The sequence below is a fragment of the Alligator sinensis genome, unplaced genomic scaffold, assembly GCF_000455745.1.
Source record: "Alligator sinensis unplaced genomic scaffold, ASM45574v1 scaffold996_1, whole genome shotgun sequence".
Taxonomy (NCBI): Eukaryota; Metazoa; Chordata; order Crocodylia; family Alligatoridae; genus Alligator; species Alligator sinensis.
This window is the reverse complement of record NW_005842581.1, coordinates 955,726-970,722: the sequence shown is the minus strand read 5'-3', so window position 1 is coordinate 970,722 and position 14,997 is coordinate 955,726. Positions and strand designations below refer to the sequence as shown.

The 14,997-nt window shown below is 41.2% G+C and overlaps 1 protein-coding gene across 1 annotated transcript in view; it reads right to left on the bottom strand.

Annotated features, from left to right (window-relative positions):
* SYNJ1 (synaptojanin 1) overlaps nt 1-14,997 on the bottom strand; it is a 105,321-nt gene that overhangs the window by 9,404 nt on the left and 80,920 nt on the right. Inside the window, exons 25-28 of the mRNA XM_025214404.1 lie at nt 10,555-10,602; nt 7,934-7,972; nt 7,767-7,837; nt 504-612 (exon numbers count right to left, since the gene is read on the bottom strand). Of these exons, the coding sequence (XP_025070189.1) occupies nt 504-612; nt 7,767-7,837; nt 7,934-7,972; nt 10,555-10,602 (267 nt within the window). The remainder of the gene's footprint in view (nt 1-503; nt 613-7,766; nt 7,838-7,933; nt 7,973-10,554; nt 10,603-14,997) is intronic.

Genomic DNA, 14,997 nt, shown 5'->3' with positions numbered 1-14,997 from the left:
CCTGCTGAATTTCATTTTGACTTGTGCTTCTAAGTCAATAAGGTGCCTTTGAAAAATCTCACTTAACACAATATTCTAGTTATGAAGTCATCATTAATACCAGGCCACCATGACAGTACATTACATGTTCCTCCTAGTGCAGTCCAAGTGTCCAGTAGTAAACCCATCAAGCAGCATGTATTGATACTTCCAGTTCAGAACAAGGCAGTCTACTTAGGAATTTTTGTCTGAAAGTACATTATATCTGTGGGTTAATGATCTGACCTAGATGTACTTTACTTACAAGTACAATTTAAGACATGGGTTCACAACCTAGATAAGAGCCAGCAAATTGTATGCAAGAATCCTCACTTCTATAGAAAACTGAAAGCGTTTCCACATGGAAAAAAAAGGAAGCTCTCATTTGGGAAGGGGCTAGATTTCAACACTGTTACAAGACCACCAGCCTAGATAGAGCAATTAGCTATACATTCACTACACTTCAGAACAACAGAAATGATTACCTCTTGATGGTTCAGCTGGCTTTGTTTGAGTTTCAGGTGTTGGCCTCCCTACAGAGGGACGGACATGGCTTTGTGGTGCACTAATAACCCCAGCTCGGGGTGGAATAGTCTGAAATAGATTGGTATAAACAATGCTTTAATTTAAGTTTCTTGAACTACAGAGATTTTTGTACTACTGAACTACTGATGATTGTTAGGAGATACAGACTCAAAACTGTGCTTTTCTTAGTGAGTGAACTATTCACTAAGCCCCATCCCTAATAATGATTTCTAATTTGTATTGAGTGTTGAACAGGGCCCTCACCCCAATTTTTAAGGTAAGAAAAATATGAAGAAATAGACCCAAGATTTGAATGAAGAGTAATTAGGTCTCTAAGTAACAAGTTGGCTCCATGAAATGGCTTGGGATTCAAGTTTGCATGCTTCTTATAACAAGTTTCCTAAAAACAGTTATAAAATGTTTATTTTTGACTCATTTTATTCATCTGAGCAGCAAATACTTGAATTCAAGTCATATCCTAGATTAGGAAATATTGGAGAACTGGAGATAATAGTTCATAATAATAGCTTCTGTGAAGTATCCTTTTTTTAATTAGTAATGGCAAGGGTCTTAGGTCACTTCCAAATTCCAGAAAAGAGGAAGCAGAGGGAAAGATCCTTCTTATGGTAAAACTCAGTCTCTTAGTCTAAAAACAGATAACATTCCACAGGATCACAGTTAAATCAGCTGTGACTAAAGAAGCCACTGTGGCAACAAAAGTGGTGAGGGGTCTGGGGCACATGATTTCTGAGGAGAGGCTGAGGGTAGTAAAACACCGGAACACATTACCCACATAAGTTGTGGACTTTCTATCCTTGGAGATTTTTAAGACTGAGCTGGACAACGCCTTGGCTGGGATGATCTAGTTGGGGATGATCCTGCTTTGAGCAGGGGGCTAGACTAGATGACCCCCTGAGGTCTCTTCTAACCCTAATTTTCTCTGATTCTAAGGATGAAGTTTTCAGCAATAGCAGTTGACTACTGAAGAGGGAGCAATTCACACTTCTGCTTCCTCTCAGCACTTGGGCTGGGCCTTCTCCCTCTTGCTTGCTAGAAAGATATTTAGTTGATCCTTCATCCATTATAAAATGGGCTTTGTGCAGGATACACGACTTGCATTCAACCTTGTGGCAAGTAGCATCTTTGCCTCAATGGCTTCATTTCATCGCATCATCAGCAAGTCACCATCAGCATGCCAGTTAGGTACACAGACCAAAGACATCTCAGGCCACATCCAGACGAGCATGAACATTTGGTTCCCTGGGGACAACTAGCGGTGGTGCAACTTGTGCTGCCATTAGTTGTCTTTGGGGAACGCCCATGCTACACGCGCTCTGGCAGGTTACCCCAGGTGGGGTAAAGGAGGTTGAGGCCAGCACTTAACTGAGGTACTGGGTATTGAGGACCTCCCAGGGCTGCAGCAGCGGCAAACCTGCCACTCAGAATGCACGCTGCCCCCACATGCACCGCTCCACTTTTTATTGCAAATCATTTTTTTGACCTCTGGATATCTAAGGGTCAAAAAATCCCCCTGCACTGCTCCCTTGCAGCGTGGAGAACAGATGAATATGTGGTATGTGGCACCGCAGACACGTCTGTGGCATCACATACCACCTGACCATGCTTGTCTGGATGTGGCCTCAGAGTTTATCACCACCTTCCTAAGTGGTGGGGATTTAGAGTTAAAGCTAACTGGATAGCCAGCTATTAAATTCCCGTGTTTTGCTAAGGGAAGAAAATACAGAGATACAGAGTTGTCCAATTTTCAAACAGGCACTCCTTTGGTACTTGTCCATAAAATCATAGAAAATTAGGGTTGGAAGGGACCTCAGGAGGTCATCTAGTCCAACCCAATGATCAAAGTGGGACCATCCCCGATTATATCATCGTCTCACCCAAGGCTGTGTCTAGCTGGGTAACCTGCTGTAGTTCTTTACTACCCTCCTCATAAGAAAGTTTTTCCTAATACCTAATCTATACTTCCCTTGCTGCAGAATATTTTCTGAGCACAGCTTAGGACTCTTTGGGTGCAAACAAAGATTGGCCGCCTTCCAACCATATTTTTATGGCAGCACAAGCTGTGAGCAAACAGACATCCCTGCCCCTTTTTCATGTCCTAGATGCCCAAAAATGCTTGTATGACCAAACTTAGACACCATTTTGATGCCTTACAGGGGAGGACATCTGTTTGCATATTGCATGCCCTGAGACTTCCACTGTAGGGGAATTCCCAGGGTGCACTTGCAGATGCACACCTCACAAATCCCTCTGTGCTTAATGCTACTCTGCCCTGACTCAGGGTATACACATAGTCAAGTGTGTATACCCTGAGTGGTGGTGGTGGGGTCTTTGCTCACACACAGGCACCCTGGGAATCCCCCGAAGTGCATTTCATGGGTCAGGTTGTGGCATGTGGAGCTGTTGTCCCTCAGAATCAGGCCCCTGAAGCCCTGGGAGCAGCAGGAGCCTGACCCTGCAGGACAATAGTCCTGGCAACATCTGCTTCTGCTGAACAATTTGATCAGCTGTGCTAGGACATGTCCTAGCACAACTGATGTCACAGTAAAATTAGGGTCTGTTTGTACCCTTAACTTTGTCCTTTGTCTTGCCTGTCATTTTGGGAACGTATTCAAATGAGCAACAATGCAGAGATCCCTCAGAAAATGAAAACAGTATCCTTACCATTGCCAAATTCCCCAAAAGTGTCATTTTTATACATTTTTATTGCCAAATTTAGCTGTGTTGTCATCTCCCCTCCTGTTATTCAGGTAAAATGTAGTAAAGTATTCAGGCGAAGATAGCTTAGCTTTAAATCAAAGTCTGGATCCAACTCATCTCTCAGAATAATCAATGCCTGCCATTACAGTCTATGGTTAAGCATTTTATCAAACCTAGCTATAAATGGCTTTTCCGGTGGAACATATGACAATTTTCTTCCAGGATGCCGAAGTAACTAAGAAATCTAGGAGCTATTGGGCATGATTTACAAATATTGCCAAGACACATGATCACACGGGACCAAAGGACTAACACAGGACCCATCTTTTAAAATACACACACACACAACCTTCTCCCCCCCGATACTTGGGAGGTTTTTAATGCGAATTCCAAATAGAGTATGTTCAAGTTATTTGGCAGATGAGTGATCTCTAGCAGTTAGCCTGGCCTTGTAAGGACAACTCATGCCAAACCAACTTGATTTCTTTCACTTTGAGGCAACTGGTTTGGTGGATAAGGGAAATACAGTGAACATAACATACTTAGACTTTAGTAATACTTGACTATTCTACATGCTATTCTCATATGTAAACTTGAAAAAAATGTGGGCAGACAGTACCATATTTACTCAGTTACAAGATGAGTTTTCCCCATTCATCATGGAGGAAGACAAAGCCTTGCTTTAGAATCAAGCACCACAGCTGGGAGCAGTCAGTGGCAGCAGAAGAAGCCCAACTGGGTTCCTGTTTTCAGTGTCTCCCCTCCCTCCACACTCCATCCATCTCACTGGCAGGGAGTCAGTCAGGAAAGGAGGAATCTGTATGCCATTGTGGTCTGCAGCCAGCTGGGCACCCTGAAGAGTAGCCCCTCACAGCTCCTCACTAGAGTCTGACTTGGATGTAGCAGGCATAGGGGAGCTCCAGAGCTACTCCTGTCCCATGCTGCAGAGAGCAGCTATGCAGAAAGCACAGCTCTGTAGCATGCAGATTCCTCCTTCAGGCCTGCTGCAAAGTAGGCAGCATAGGACAGGAGCAGCATAGGACAGGAGCAGCTCTGGAGCTCCTCCTGCACCATATCAGCACAGAAAGAAGTGGAAGGGGGAGGTAGGTGGGAAGGCAAAGGTAGGGAAGTAGGGCTGGGGGGGGCAGGAACCTGGGGAGCAAAGGATGGGGGCAGGCTGCGTGCTCCCCCCGTCCATGCTTTCCATTCCTGCCTTCCTCCCCATGCCTTCTTTCCCCAACCTGCCCCTGCTTTCCCCCCTCCAACTCTGCTTTCCTCACTGAAACAAGTGAGAGGGACAAATTCAAGACGACCCTGAAATAATTTTCTGGATGTAGAACATTATAATAAAATTTATAATCTTTGATGTCTAGAATCTAATTATTGGGGGATCATCTTAAATTCAAAGTTGTCTTGGATTCAGGTAAACACAGCATTACTGTTAAGGGGGACACACTATTGATTTAATAAACCCCAAGCAAATAATAACTAAAAGTGATGACAGGAGGTCCCAAGTGGGGTTCACTGGGTTCTGTTCTAGGTTCAGTATCATTTAACTTTTTGATAGGTGACAGATGCAGGAAGAGAAAATATTCAAATTTCAGGATGACAAAACTAAAAAGGAACTGTAAACTCTCTGCAGGACAGGATTAAAACTCAAAAGCAATTTTTTTTAAATTGTAAAACTGGACTATAAAATGAAAATTCAAAGACAAAATTTATGGTGTTACATTTAGGGGAGAAAAACAAATGCATGAATACAAAAAAGGGGATAACTAGTTTGGCACCCCAATATGAGCAAAGCCAATATGAACTGGCAATAAGCGACAATTGCAGACAAGAAAATACAGCTTCAGGTTGCTTTAAAAGGAGCATTACATGCAAGAAAGAAGGTAGAAGTACCATTTAACTTGGTGCTGGTTAGTATGCTGGATTATGGTATAAAGTTCTGGGCACTGCATTTTAAGAAGGATGTAGAGAGACTGGAGTGAATCCAGAGGCCAGCAAAAAAGAAATGAGGGCTAGACTGCAGGCCACAAGGAAAAGTTGAAGGAACTAGGTATATTCCATTTGGAAAAAAGGAGAAGAAGAAAGGATATATAGTATTAGTATTTTTAAATACCTGAAAAAGTTGCCATAAAGAAGAGAGAAAAAAAATGTTCTTCCTTCAAAACAGAGGGCAGAAAAAGAGACTATGGGTTTAAAATATACCAAAACAGATTAAGATTAATTTTCAGGAAATAATTCCAAACAGTAAGAGCAAAAGGACAATGAAACAAGCTGCCTAGGGAAGCTGTAGCACCTCCTTCACTAGAAATTCTCAAGAGTCCAGAAAAGTATATGGGATGGTGTATGAACAGCAACAGCAGCTCTTCAAAGGGTTGGACTAGATGACTCCAAAAGTCCCTTTCAATCCTATTTGAAAAATTCAGCCAGAAAATGATTATGTAGACTAAATTATCCTAATGGTTAGAAGTATTCCTTCATAGTTAAGCTTAAATTTCATTTAATTATTTCACCCCGCTAGTTGTATTTATTCTTTTAGAAACTGATAGGACAGTTATTGGCTCAAAAACAAAAACAATTAAAATCAACTGCTGCTGCTCAGTTCTCAGATTTATGTATAGTCCTTCAAAATAGCTGTGAGGAACAAACAGAAAAAACAGAAACTCTTAGACAAAGATCTTGCTTTTCATGTAAATGTTCTGATAAAAAAACCCGGCTCCATGACCCAGGAAATATAAACAGGCAATGTTGTTTTCTAGAATGTTTACAAAGCTCTAAATTGTTCTAACAGTTATTTCATTGTGATCATTTTAAAAGCTACATAATAATTTACATGATTTTAACTTTTCCTTGTAGGCAATACTTGAAAAATGCACTCTCCTATCCATGGTGGTGAGTCAAGCTAGGCAAGCCTGAGACAGGTGGGAAAAAATGAAGACTGTAAACATTTCATTTTTCCCCTCTAGCAGCTTTAAAAAGTGGTTGCTTTCGTTTAACTGATTCCTACTTCCAGAAGGTGATATGAATAAAGGAGCCCTCACATAGCATCCCCTCCATTTTTGTAGGCTGAGCTTCTCCATGTGAATGCTTCTGAACGGTAGGTCCAAGCCAGTTTTTCTTATTAGCCTTTGCTAATAGATGCCTGTTAAACTTTCCTACTCATCTGCCACTCTCTCTATTACCTGTCACGACCCAGTGATTTTTGTGCCTCGGCACTATGGAATTTCCTGGCCACATGAGAGCTCCTTTGCACGGCAGAGTGTTCTGCTGCAATTGAGAACCCGCGTATAGGAGAGAGTTCCCGCCAATTTGCAGTTTCCTTTGCAGGATGCATTTCTTCTTTGCAGCACAGAAATGCACGGTGCAAAGAGTTCCCGCTATTCGAATGTAAATTTGTGCCCCGCTACTGGCCAGTGCTAAATTATTCACATGTGGCGGCTAGTAATTGGCTCGCTGGCCATTTAAAATTCCGCGCGACTTCCGCCCAAGTCGAAGAGCTTTGAGCACGCTGCAGAGTGCCTCTGAATTTATTTCCCTGGGCGCTGCCGATCGATAGACTGATCACTTATCGATCTTTCTTCCCGTCGCCGAGTGCAACCCCAGACGTACCCCTTTCCCCGCCGGCTTCGAATTGCAGACAGATTAACTGGCTTGGGCCCCGCCAGCTGGAACAACCCGTGTGGTTGTTCAGACGACCAGACCACCTGCGTTGTGATTGCAAGCGGCATGAGTAAAGTTTTTTGCAACCGATAAGTTGTCTCTGCCTCTCCATTCACCAGCCCGCCCTAACGTACGACCAATTTCTACCATAACTCGAGTCAGCTCTGGCCGTCCGAGACATTACCATGGTTTCCTTGTTCTGGGACCTTTTGATAAATGTGCTGTTTTCTTAATCACGATGAAATGCCCAAGCTACCAAAAACTGCATGCAAGATTTACTTCAGTGTGGTGAAGTTAATACTCCATAAAGAGGAGTTAAATTTGGACTACTATTCAGTACATAAAAGGCAAGGGATTCTATGAAAGATTCTTGGCAAATTATTAGAATTAAGATAACTGTAAAATCATTATTCATCAATTAATTGTTGACACTACTACTGCCACCAGGACGCACACAAAATTTAACGTATTTCAATAAACACTTGTATCTTTACAAAGCAACAGATTTTAAAGAATGCAAAATGCACAAAATGAAATAACTGATTTGTATTTTTTTAAAGCAGAGCAGATATACACTGCAATTTTTCAGTAATGCTTTACATCCACTTTGCATATGTAACCAACCATATAAAATACAAAACAATGGAGAACTAAGTCCAAAAGCTTTAGTAACATATTTTCAGTATGATTATGGAAGGAATATAATCACTTAACCTACAAAATAACTGCTTATTTTTGCAGTACTCTCCTCCCTACCATTACTCCTAAGAAAACCTACTAATGAAAACATAAGAAGAGAGAGTTTCAGCACAAAAATTATTCAAAAATGAAATGCCTACCGGTCTGGCTGCACTATATCCAACAGTTGCTGTACTTGTGAATCCAGATGAAGGTGGAGGCTGGCTACGAACTGAAACAAACCCATAAGAAACCATTGATTAAGATACCATTTCAAAGTCAAAGCTTTTTCATAATAAAAGTAGTACAAAGCATTTAACTATATTACCTAAATTATCTTTTCTTTGTGTTCCAGGGCTTTTTTGTGCTTTGAAGCATGAAAAAAGAAGTCAGGCATATATGAGGTTTTCATAAATAGACCCTATGGACCAAATACCATGCAATAATGATATATTAGCACTAAAAGAACCAGGAATACCCCAACTGCATTAGTGATTAAAATCCTTTATCTCTGCAGATAATGTCTATTTTATCAATGTTACAATAGGATCGTCACTGACAGGAAAGTTGCAATATTATATATTATAATCTGCAACTGACCACTGTTTTCAAGAAAGGATTTCAGGAACGAGAGCTGATACCAGAATATGGGACTATACAATCTATTGTATGCATACTCTTGACTGCTGCCTCCAGTATACTCCTATACTAAAGGCAACCATTTTAACCATGGCAGGAGGACAGGATGGGCATTTCCCTCAAGGTAATAACTGGAGCATTTGATAAAGGGATTTGAGGATTTGATACTCCCATAAAAGGAGTGAAAGAAAACTTTACAGGTACTGTCCTGTAATCCCGTGTTTCAGAGTTTCTGCAGGGGTCCAAAGGAATTCCCTTTTACCATTCTGCCTGGAAAGCATTTGCTTTCTGGGATTTTTTTTTTTTTTTAATCTTCTCTGAAGTACTGGATAAGGGCTTGGTTGGGGTGCTCTGGTACTACTGCTGGTATTTAGAAAGCTCTCATGTGGTGGGAGAGGGTTTTGCTCATATACTCTCAGTCAATCAGAATTCCCATCTACTCCTCTCTCTTGCCCTGGTCAGACTGACAAGAACCCTGTGTGGTTTTGCCTCAATTTAACATGGTATGGGGTTCTCTTAAATGAAAATGTGCTTAGATTATCTTAAATTCCAGGCCATTACAGCAGCAAGGAATTGGCAATGCCTTAGTCTGCCCTGCTCTTTATCTACACATGCTGTAGGCTCAGGTTTGGGGTTTTTATCCCTCCAGCCTGGATGCTTTGTAGTTGTGATGAGACAGTGTTCAGGGTGGATGATCTTATGGGCTCTTGTACAAATGGTTGTCTGCAAATGCATGGGATTCAGTGGCCTGGGAGGCCCCTTCTAGTCCTATGATCCTATACTGATGAGCATCTCTGAATGTGGTACTTAAGGTGAGATGTTTGCAAAAATGTAAAAAAAGAGGTCCAGCTCAGACAAGTACATATAAGTAGACAGATTGATAGCTTATGAATGTCTACGGACCATGAAGATATTAGCATAACAATAACTTGAAGGATGCACATAATGGTTTCCTAACACCCAAAGAACACGATTCTTAATCATTTATATTTGCTTTCAGTTGGCAGACAATAGTACTTTCCTTAGACTATATCTACAATAAAAAGGGTTTGTAGGTATAGTGATTTCTGTTGTCAAGATAGATGTAGCTTATACCAGGAAAATAATTATTTTATCATTACAGCTTATGCCAGTTACTGGAACAAAAACTATGCCACTAAAATGGCTTGCTTTTCTGTAGAACTTCTTTATTAAAATACTTTTCCCAAACATAACCATGTTAGTACATATCAATCTTGACTGACATAGCTATGCTGGTAAAAGCTTATCTGGGGTTAGAGGGAAATCTTCCCTCCCTTATTCCTACCATGTTGTAAACTGCAGGTAGGAAATCAGCTAGAGATCCCAGCTGGTAAGGGCAGCAGCAAAAGCAGTCAAAGCTGGAACTCTGGGGCATTCAAAGAATTCCAGTTTTGACTGGACCTTTTCTGCCCTTTGTTAACTGGCTGTTGGATCCGACCCTATCACTCCCACATCACCTGATAGCTTCACATCAGCTTCATGCCATACACTTGGACCTTCCTTCTCTGCCTTTTATTTTACACCCTCAAATGTCACTTATTCATTCACTTTTCTTTCCACTTAGCTGATCTCCTCCCAGTTAACACCCCCGGAATAAAAACACCATGAACTAATATGATGGATATTGTCATCATATTATTCATTAAGCTGGTCTGTTGCATCTCTTCCCTTGTTCCATGTAGTCCTTGCCCATTCAATTTTGGGCTCTTCATGACAGGAATCATCTACTGTCCTGTAGTCCCATAATTAACAGTGATTGATTTTTTTTTAATCCTGTTCTATTTAGCAGAATTCCAGTTACATTCCAGTCACCATGAGACTTTTAGGACAGGAGAAATGGTAACATGAAGGTAAATATCTACTACCGGTTAAGGAAATACAAGATTTAAATGACTTGCTAGAGCTCTAGTCACAAATACATTATTCTTTATTCCTTTAATAAACCTTCCACCTATAACAGATTTACCCTATGCATCTGTTACTTGCAAAGATTAAATATTCCTTAAATTTTAAAACATTGAGATAAAGAAGAATGCTTTCAAGATTTAAATTACCACAGTCTACTATTTCACAGGCATGCATTAAGTCCCCAAATGTCTAACACTGTAAAATAGCAAGCAGCTGACAATATAAATAATCAAGTCTGAAAGAGACATACTCTAAAATAAACAAACAAACAAACAAATGGACATAAACCCAGTAATTAGTCAGTACATCTTAAAACACCAACACTACAATCATTCATATACAAAATTAAAAATTCATTTCCAGAATAGAAAAATTCTTTACCTTCTATCTCTTTCCTAGCTACCCCAGGACTGGGAGGAGCTCCAAGACCTTTGCAGAGAGAGAAGAGAAGCTGTATATTGCATAGAAAAGCAGCCAATTGGAAAAAAAGTAAGAGCAGACAGGACATCACAGACAAAAGAGCTCTAAGTCATATAACTATATAGCATTCTAACCACTTGCAGCAGCACAAGGAAGCCAGAACAGTAAGAGATCTAGTTCAGCAAGAGAGCTAACATTTAGAAACATGACAACTTCATTTTCACATTTGAGTTAGAGGAGACATCTCTGCATTAACAATCTTGTGGACAGTGAATAAAATTGGGGTTGACAGGCAGCATCTTGCACTCTCTGAAACAGACTGTACCTATACTTAAAAACTGGAAGGCTAGAAAATTCAAAAATAAAAGTATAGAGTAGTCACACCCTGCAGCCTTAAGTGTCCCCAGAGCAAAAACAGCACCTGGGGATATAATGGATAAGTACAGATCTCTCCTAGAATGAACAGGTATGAGAAATAAGCGTGCCACTTGACCGAGTCTGCTGTGTCCTGAAGAACTGTATTCCTCAATTCCTGTTTACGCATCCTAATTTTCCTTCCCTTTATTTAGGGCAGTTGTATCAACTGATGCAGAGATTACATGCAGTAGATCACCATAACTCTTACCAAGGAACGGGAGAAGCGCAACTGCACCCTTCTGGACCTCTGTTTTTACCCTGACTTCTCTGATATGTGGAAGCAAAGGAGCATTACAGTGTATATTCGTGCCATGGGAATACAGCTCTCCATGGGAGAATCCAAAATGGATCGACAGGAGATAAGGGATATGGGAGATAAGGGGTGGTGTAGCCACACCCTCTGGTGGTGCTTTGCATGTGCACAGTGAACTTGGAGCTCTTGTTTTTACATGGCTGCAGAGGCAAGGAGGTTGAGCACCACCCCTGTTCGCTTCCCCTTTCCTTCTCCCCCCAACACTAAATTCAGTGGCAGGGGAAAGGGAAAAGCAGGAGCTGTGGCTAGAGCCTGTGCTGACCAGCTGTTGAGCTCAGAGAACTTGTGACATGCAAGCTCTGGCATGAGCTGGGTTAACATTCCAGAGGGAAAACTTAGGACAGTGGTGACCAACCTTTTAGGCCACTGTGCCACAGAAGTTAAACCCTGTCCCTTCCTTAAGTGCCACTCTGATCCTTGCACTCTCCAAATCCTTACCTGGTAGAGTTTGTGCTCTGAGTGTTAGAACAGAAGTAGGAGGGCCTGAGGGCACGGAGTGGTGTGGGGTAGGATTTTGCTGTGAGAGGAGATATCACTGACATGATCCAGGTTGACCCTTCTCTGGTCCCCACCCCCACCAGAGTTTAATATGGTGAGTAAGGATCCAAAGCCCCGAATTCAGCAGCAACTGAAGGGTCAGGGAAGGGTTAACGTGGCTCTTGAAAGTGACACCTTATACCTCATACAGCAGGATCCTATCCCCATTCTGCTCCACTGGCTGGAGGGGCTTAAGACCATCTCCATTCCAGCGCCTCCCTTTAGCGAGTGTCCAGGGCTTATGTGCCACCATGCCTTAGGACATGGGTAAAGGGACTGGAATACCTTGTAACTCTGAAGCAGCTTAAACAGAAGTAGATAAATTGCTTGAGTATAGACCAGGCACAGAGAATTAGTGTTCACTAAATTTCCCCTAAAAATAGCTTTTATAGTCTAATTAATTTCTATTAATATATATCCACATGCTTAAGGTCACCGAGCTCCACATCTTCTGGAAAGCTATAGTACTGTGATGTCAGAGGTGGGTGGAGGTATCATTCACAAGTGGGCAGAATTAAAGCTGCAGGTTGTGTACAGTAATGAGACATGCCTTTCCAGTCTGCCCAAACCCCTCCTTCCAGGAGAACTTTGTCTCCACTTATAAGTCTCACTATATTGTAACAATTATTCAACACTTTTGAAATAACACAGAGCAAGAGCTACTGTAGGACTTCAGTAGTGGGAACAGGACAGATCAGATTTATTCTTTATAGCCGAAATATATTCTTGAAAATAGACCCAACACAGCGTACAGCCTATCCATTCCCAAAAGTGTAACACTTGTTATGCTGTGCAGAATACACTGGACTTGCATGTCAAATCTGTGAGAATAAAAGTTTTAAAAAAAGAGAGTGGACACCCTCTGTCTAGCCATTTTTGTCCCAAATTATCTTAAGAAATAACAAAAGCTCTTTAAGCTTATCTAGTCAAGACTCCCTGAAATCTAATGCACTAGGTATATTTCAAGAATTCAATGTTTTTCTTTATTACTAAAATTTTCTTCTTCAGAAAGGGATTTGTAATAAATGTTCACCTTGAGAATTCCACAAGTTACCTTTATTTCAAAATGCCTGCCATTTCCTAATGCACTCATACAACCTGACCTCTGTTTTGTAGAGAAACCATGAGGGGAAAAACATACCAAATGTGATTAATTAAAAATCTTTTAAATATGGGACTAAATTACCCTTATGCATTAATCATAACTGACTGGTTATTTTATTACATTACTATAAGATAGAGTAAGGCTGTTTGGGTACATTAACTATAAATTTCCCTAGCTTAACGTGAAAGGTCAACCTTAAGTCTGTTTTTGGGGTAACTGCAGTATCTGTGTGGCCATAACTTAGGGTAAAGTCCATACATTCTCAATCTTAAAAACTGTTAATAATGAATTAACTGAGCCAAAGCGGTGCAGAACTCAGGAGCCTTGCCAACATGGCAAAACACCCCCACCATGCCTCATACTGCTCTACATCACCCCAGAGAGTTTGCCTGTGAAGCTATCTAGCGATGGGGCTGGAACTTATGAACACTCCAGTTCCTGGGTTATTTTCCTAGTAGAAATGAACATCTGCACTCAGTCATAATCAAGAATTTTCTTCATACTCTGCAAGAAATTACTTGGTTACTGTGGTTTTGGAAACTATAAAGATGTAAAACACTACAGAACATATACTTTAAACTAAATGCTGAACTCCAAATGCTTGAAAACTTATTTTTTAGTACTAAAAAAAATTCTTAATGATAATCATTTTGCACCACCAAATAAAAGCACTATTCTGCTGCAAATACTGAAACAGAGCTATTATAGTGCAGTCTAATTATTTCTGTTTTTTCATATGAACATGTTGAACTGAAAGAAAATGCAGAATTTTAGACTACTCCCAATACAGGCGCATAACACAATTACACTGTGACAAAGCTTAGAGCCCCACGGGAAAGTCTTCATATCATGAAGGACCATGAGCATGCTTGTCAAGCACTGAAGGGAGTGACATGCCTGAGAAAAAATTAGAACGTTATATGGGCAACCTGTAAGACGAGGTATTTATTTAAAATTAAGGATTTCAATTTAATTTCAGTTGTTTAAGGATTTCAATTTAAACAGATACCACTGTGTCAACTTATAATTATAGATAACATGCAAGGTACATCTAACTTGCCTCACTACCTGTGTGTTGCATGGGCTGAAGAATGACGTTTGTTTTAACATATAACAGGTCTGTTCAACTGGCAGCCCGTAGGCTGCTTACAGCCCCGGGACTCTAGGACCAGATACCAATCCCCCTTTGCTTTTTGCTGCTGCTGAAGTCTAAGCTCTCCCTCCTTCCTCCAGCTTCCACTGCTTTTCTCCACCCTTAGGGGCACAGCAGAGTGAAGCCACGTGGGACTGAGGGACCCCATGGTCAGAGAGCTTGCAGAGATCTGGGGATCTCTTGCAGCATCCCCAGTCATGCAATACAGCCAGAATTGACTACCGTACAACAGGGGTTGGGCAAAGGTGGCACAGGATGGGAAGAGGTGGCACAGTGTAGTGTGGTGTGTCCACTTGTGCAAGATGCCTCTGTGGCACAGCAAGTCCCCACAATGCAATGCATCAGAAGTCCATGTGGTGTGGGGGCAGGAGAGAGAGACGTGTGAGACATGGTACGTGGACCACAGAGTATGCGGCCTGCTTGGTAGGTGGCTGGGAATCATTTGGTCCCCAGCTGCTCTGAAGTTGGACAGCCCTGTACTACAATATCAATTTAAAAAAATACTGTGTATGAAGTGCTATGTAAAAAAGGCAACACAAATGCAGATAAGACCCAAGGACCTCATATTCTAAATAAGATGAGAGGCAAGATGACACAGTGCAACAAAAAGACAGTGAAGGATTAATAAGGTAAAATGGGTTGTTTCCAAAAAGATGATTTGAGAAGGAATTGGAACAAAGACATGGAGAATGCTTGTTTCTTTCAAATACAGAAAGCTGCAGAGAAGCTATAAAAACTGAGTGGGAAATAGTGAAAGAAGAAGAAATGGGATGAAAGTGAAGCAGAATGGGAAATGAAAAATACAGCAAAAGTTCTGTTATCCAGCATCCATGGGGAACAGAGGATGCTGGTTAATCAAATATGCTGCGTCTGGTGCAC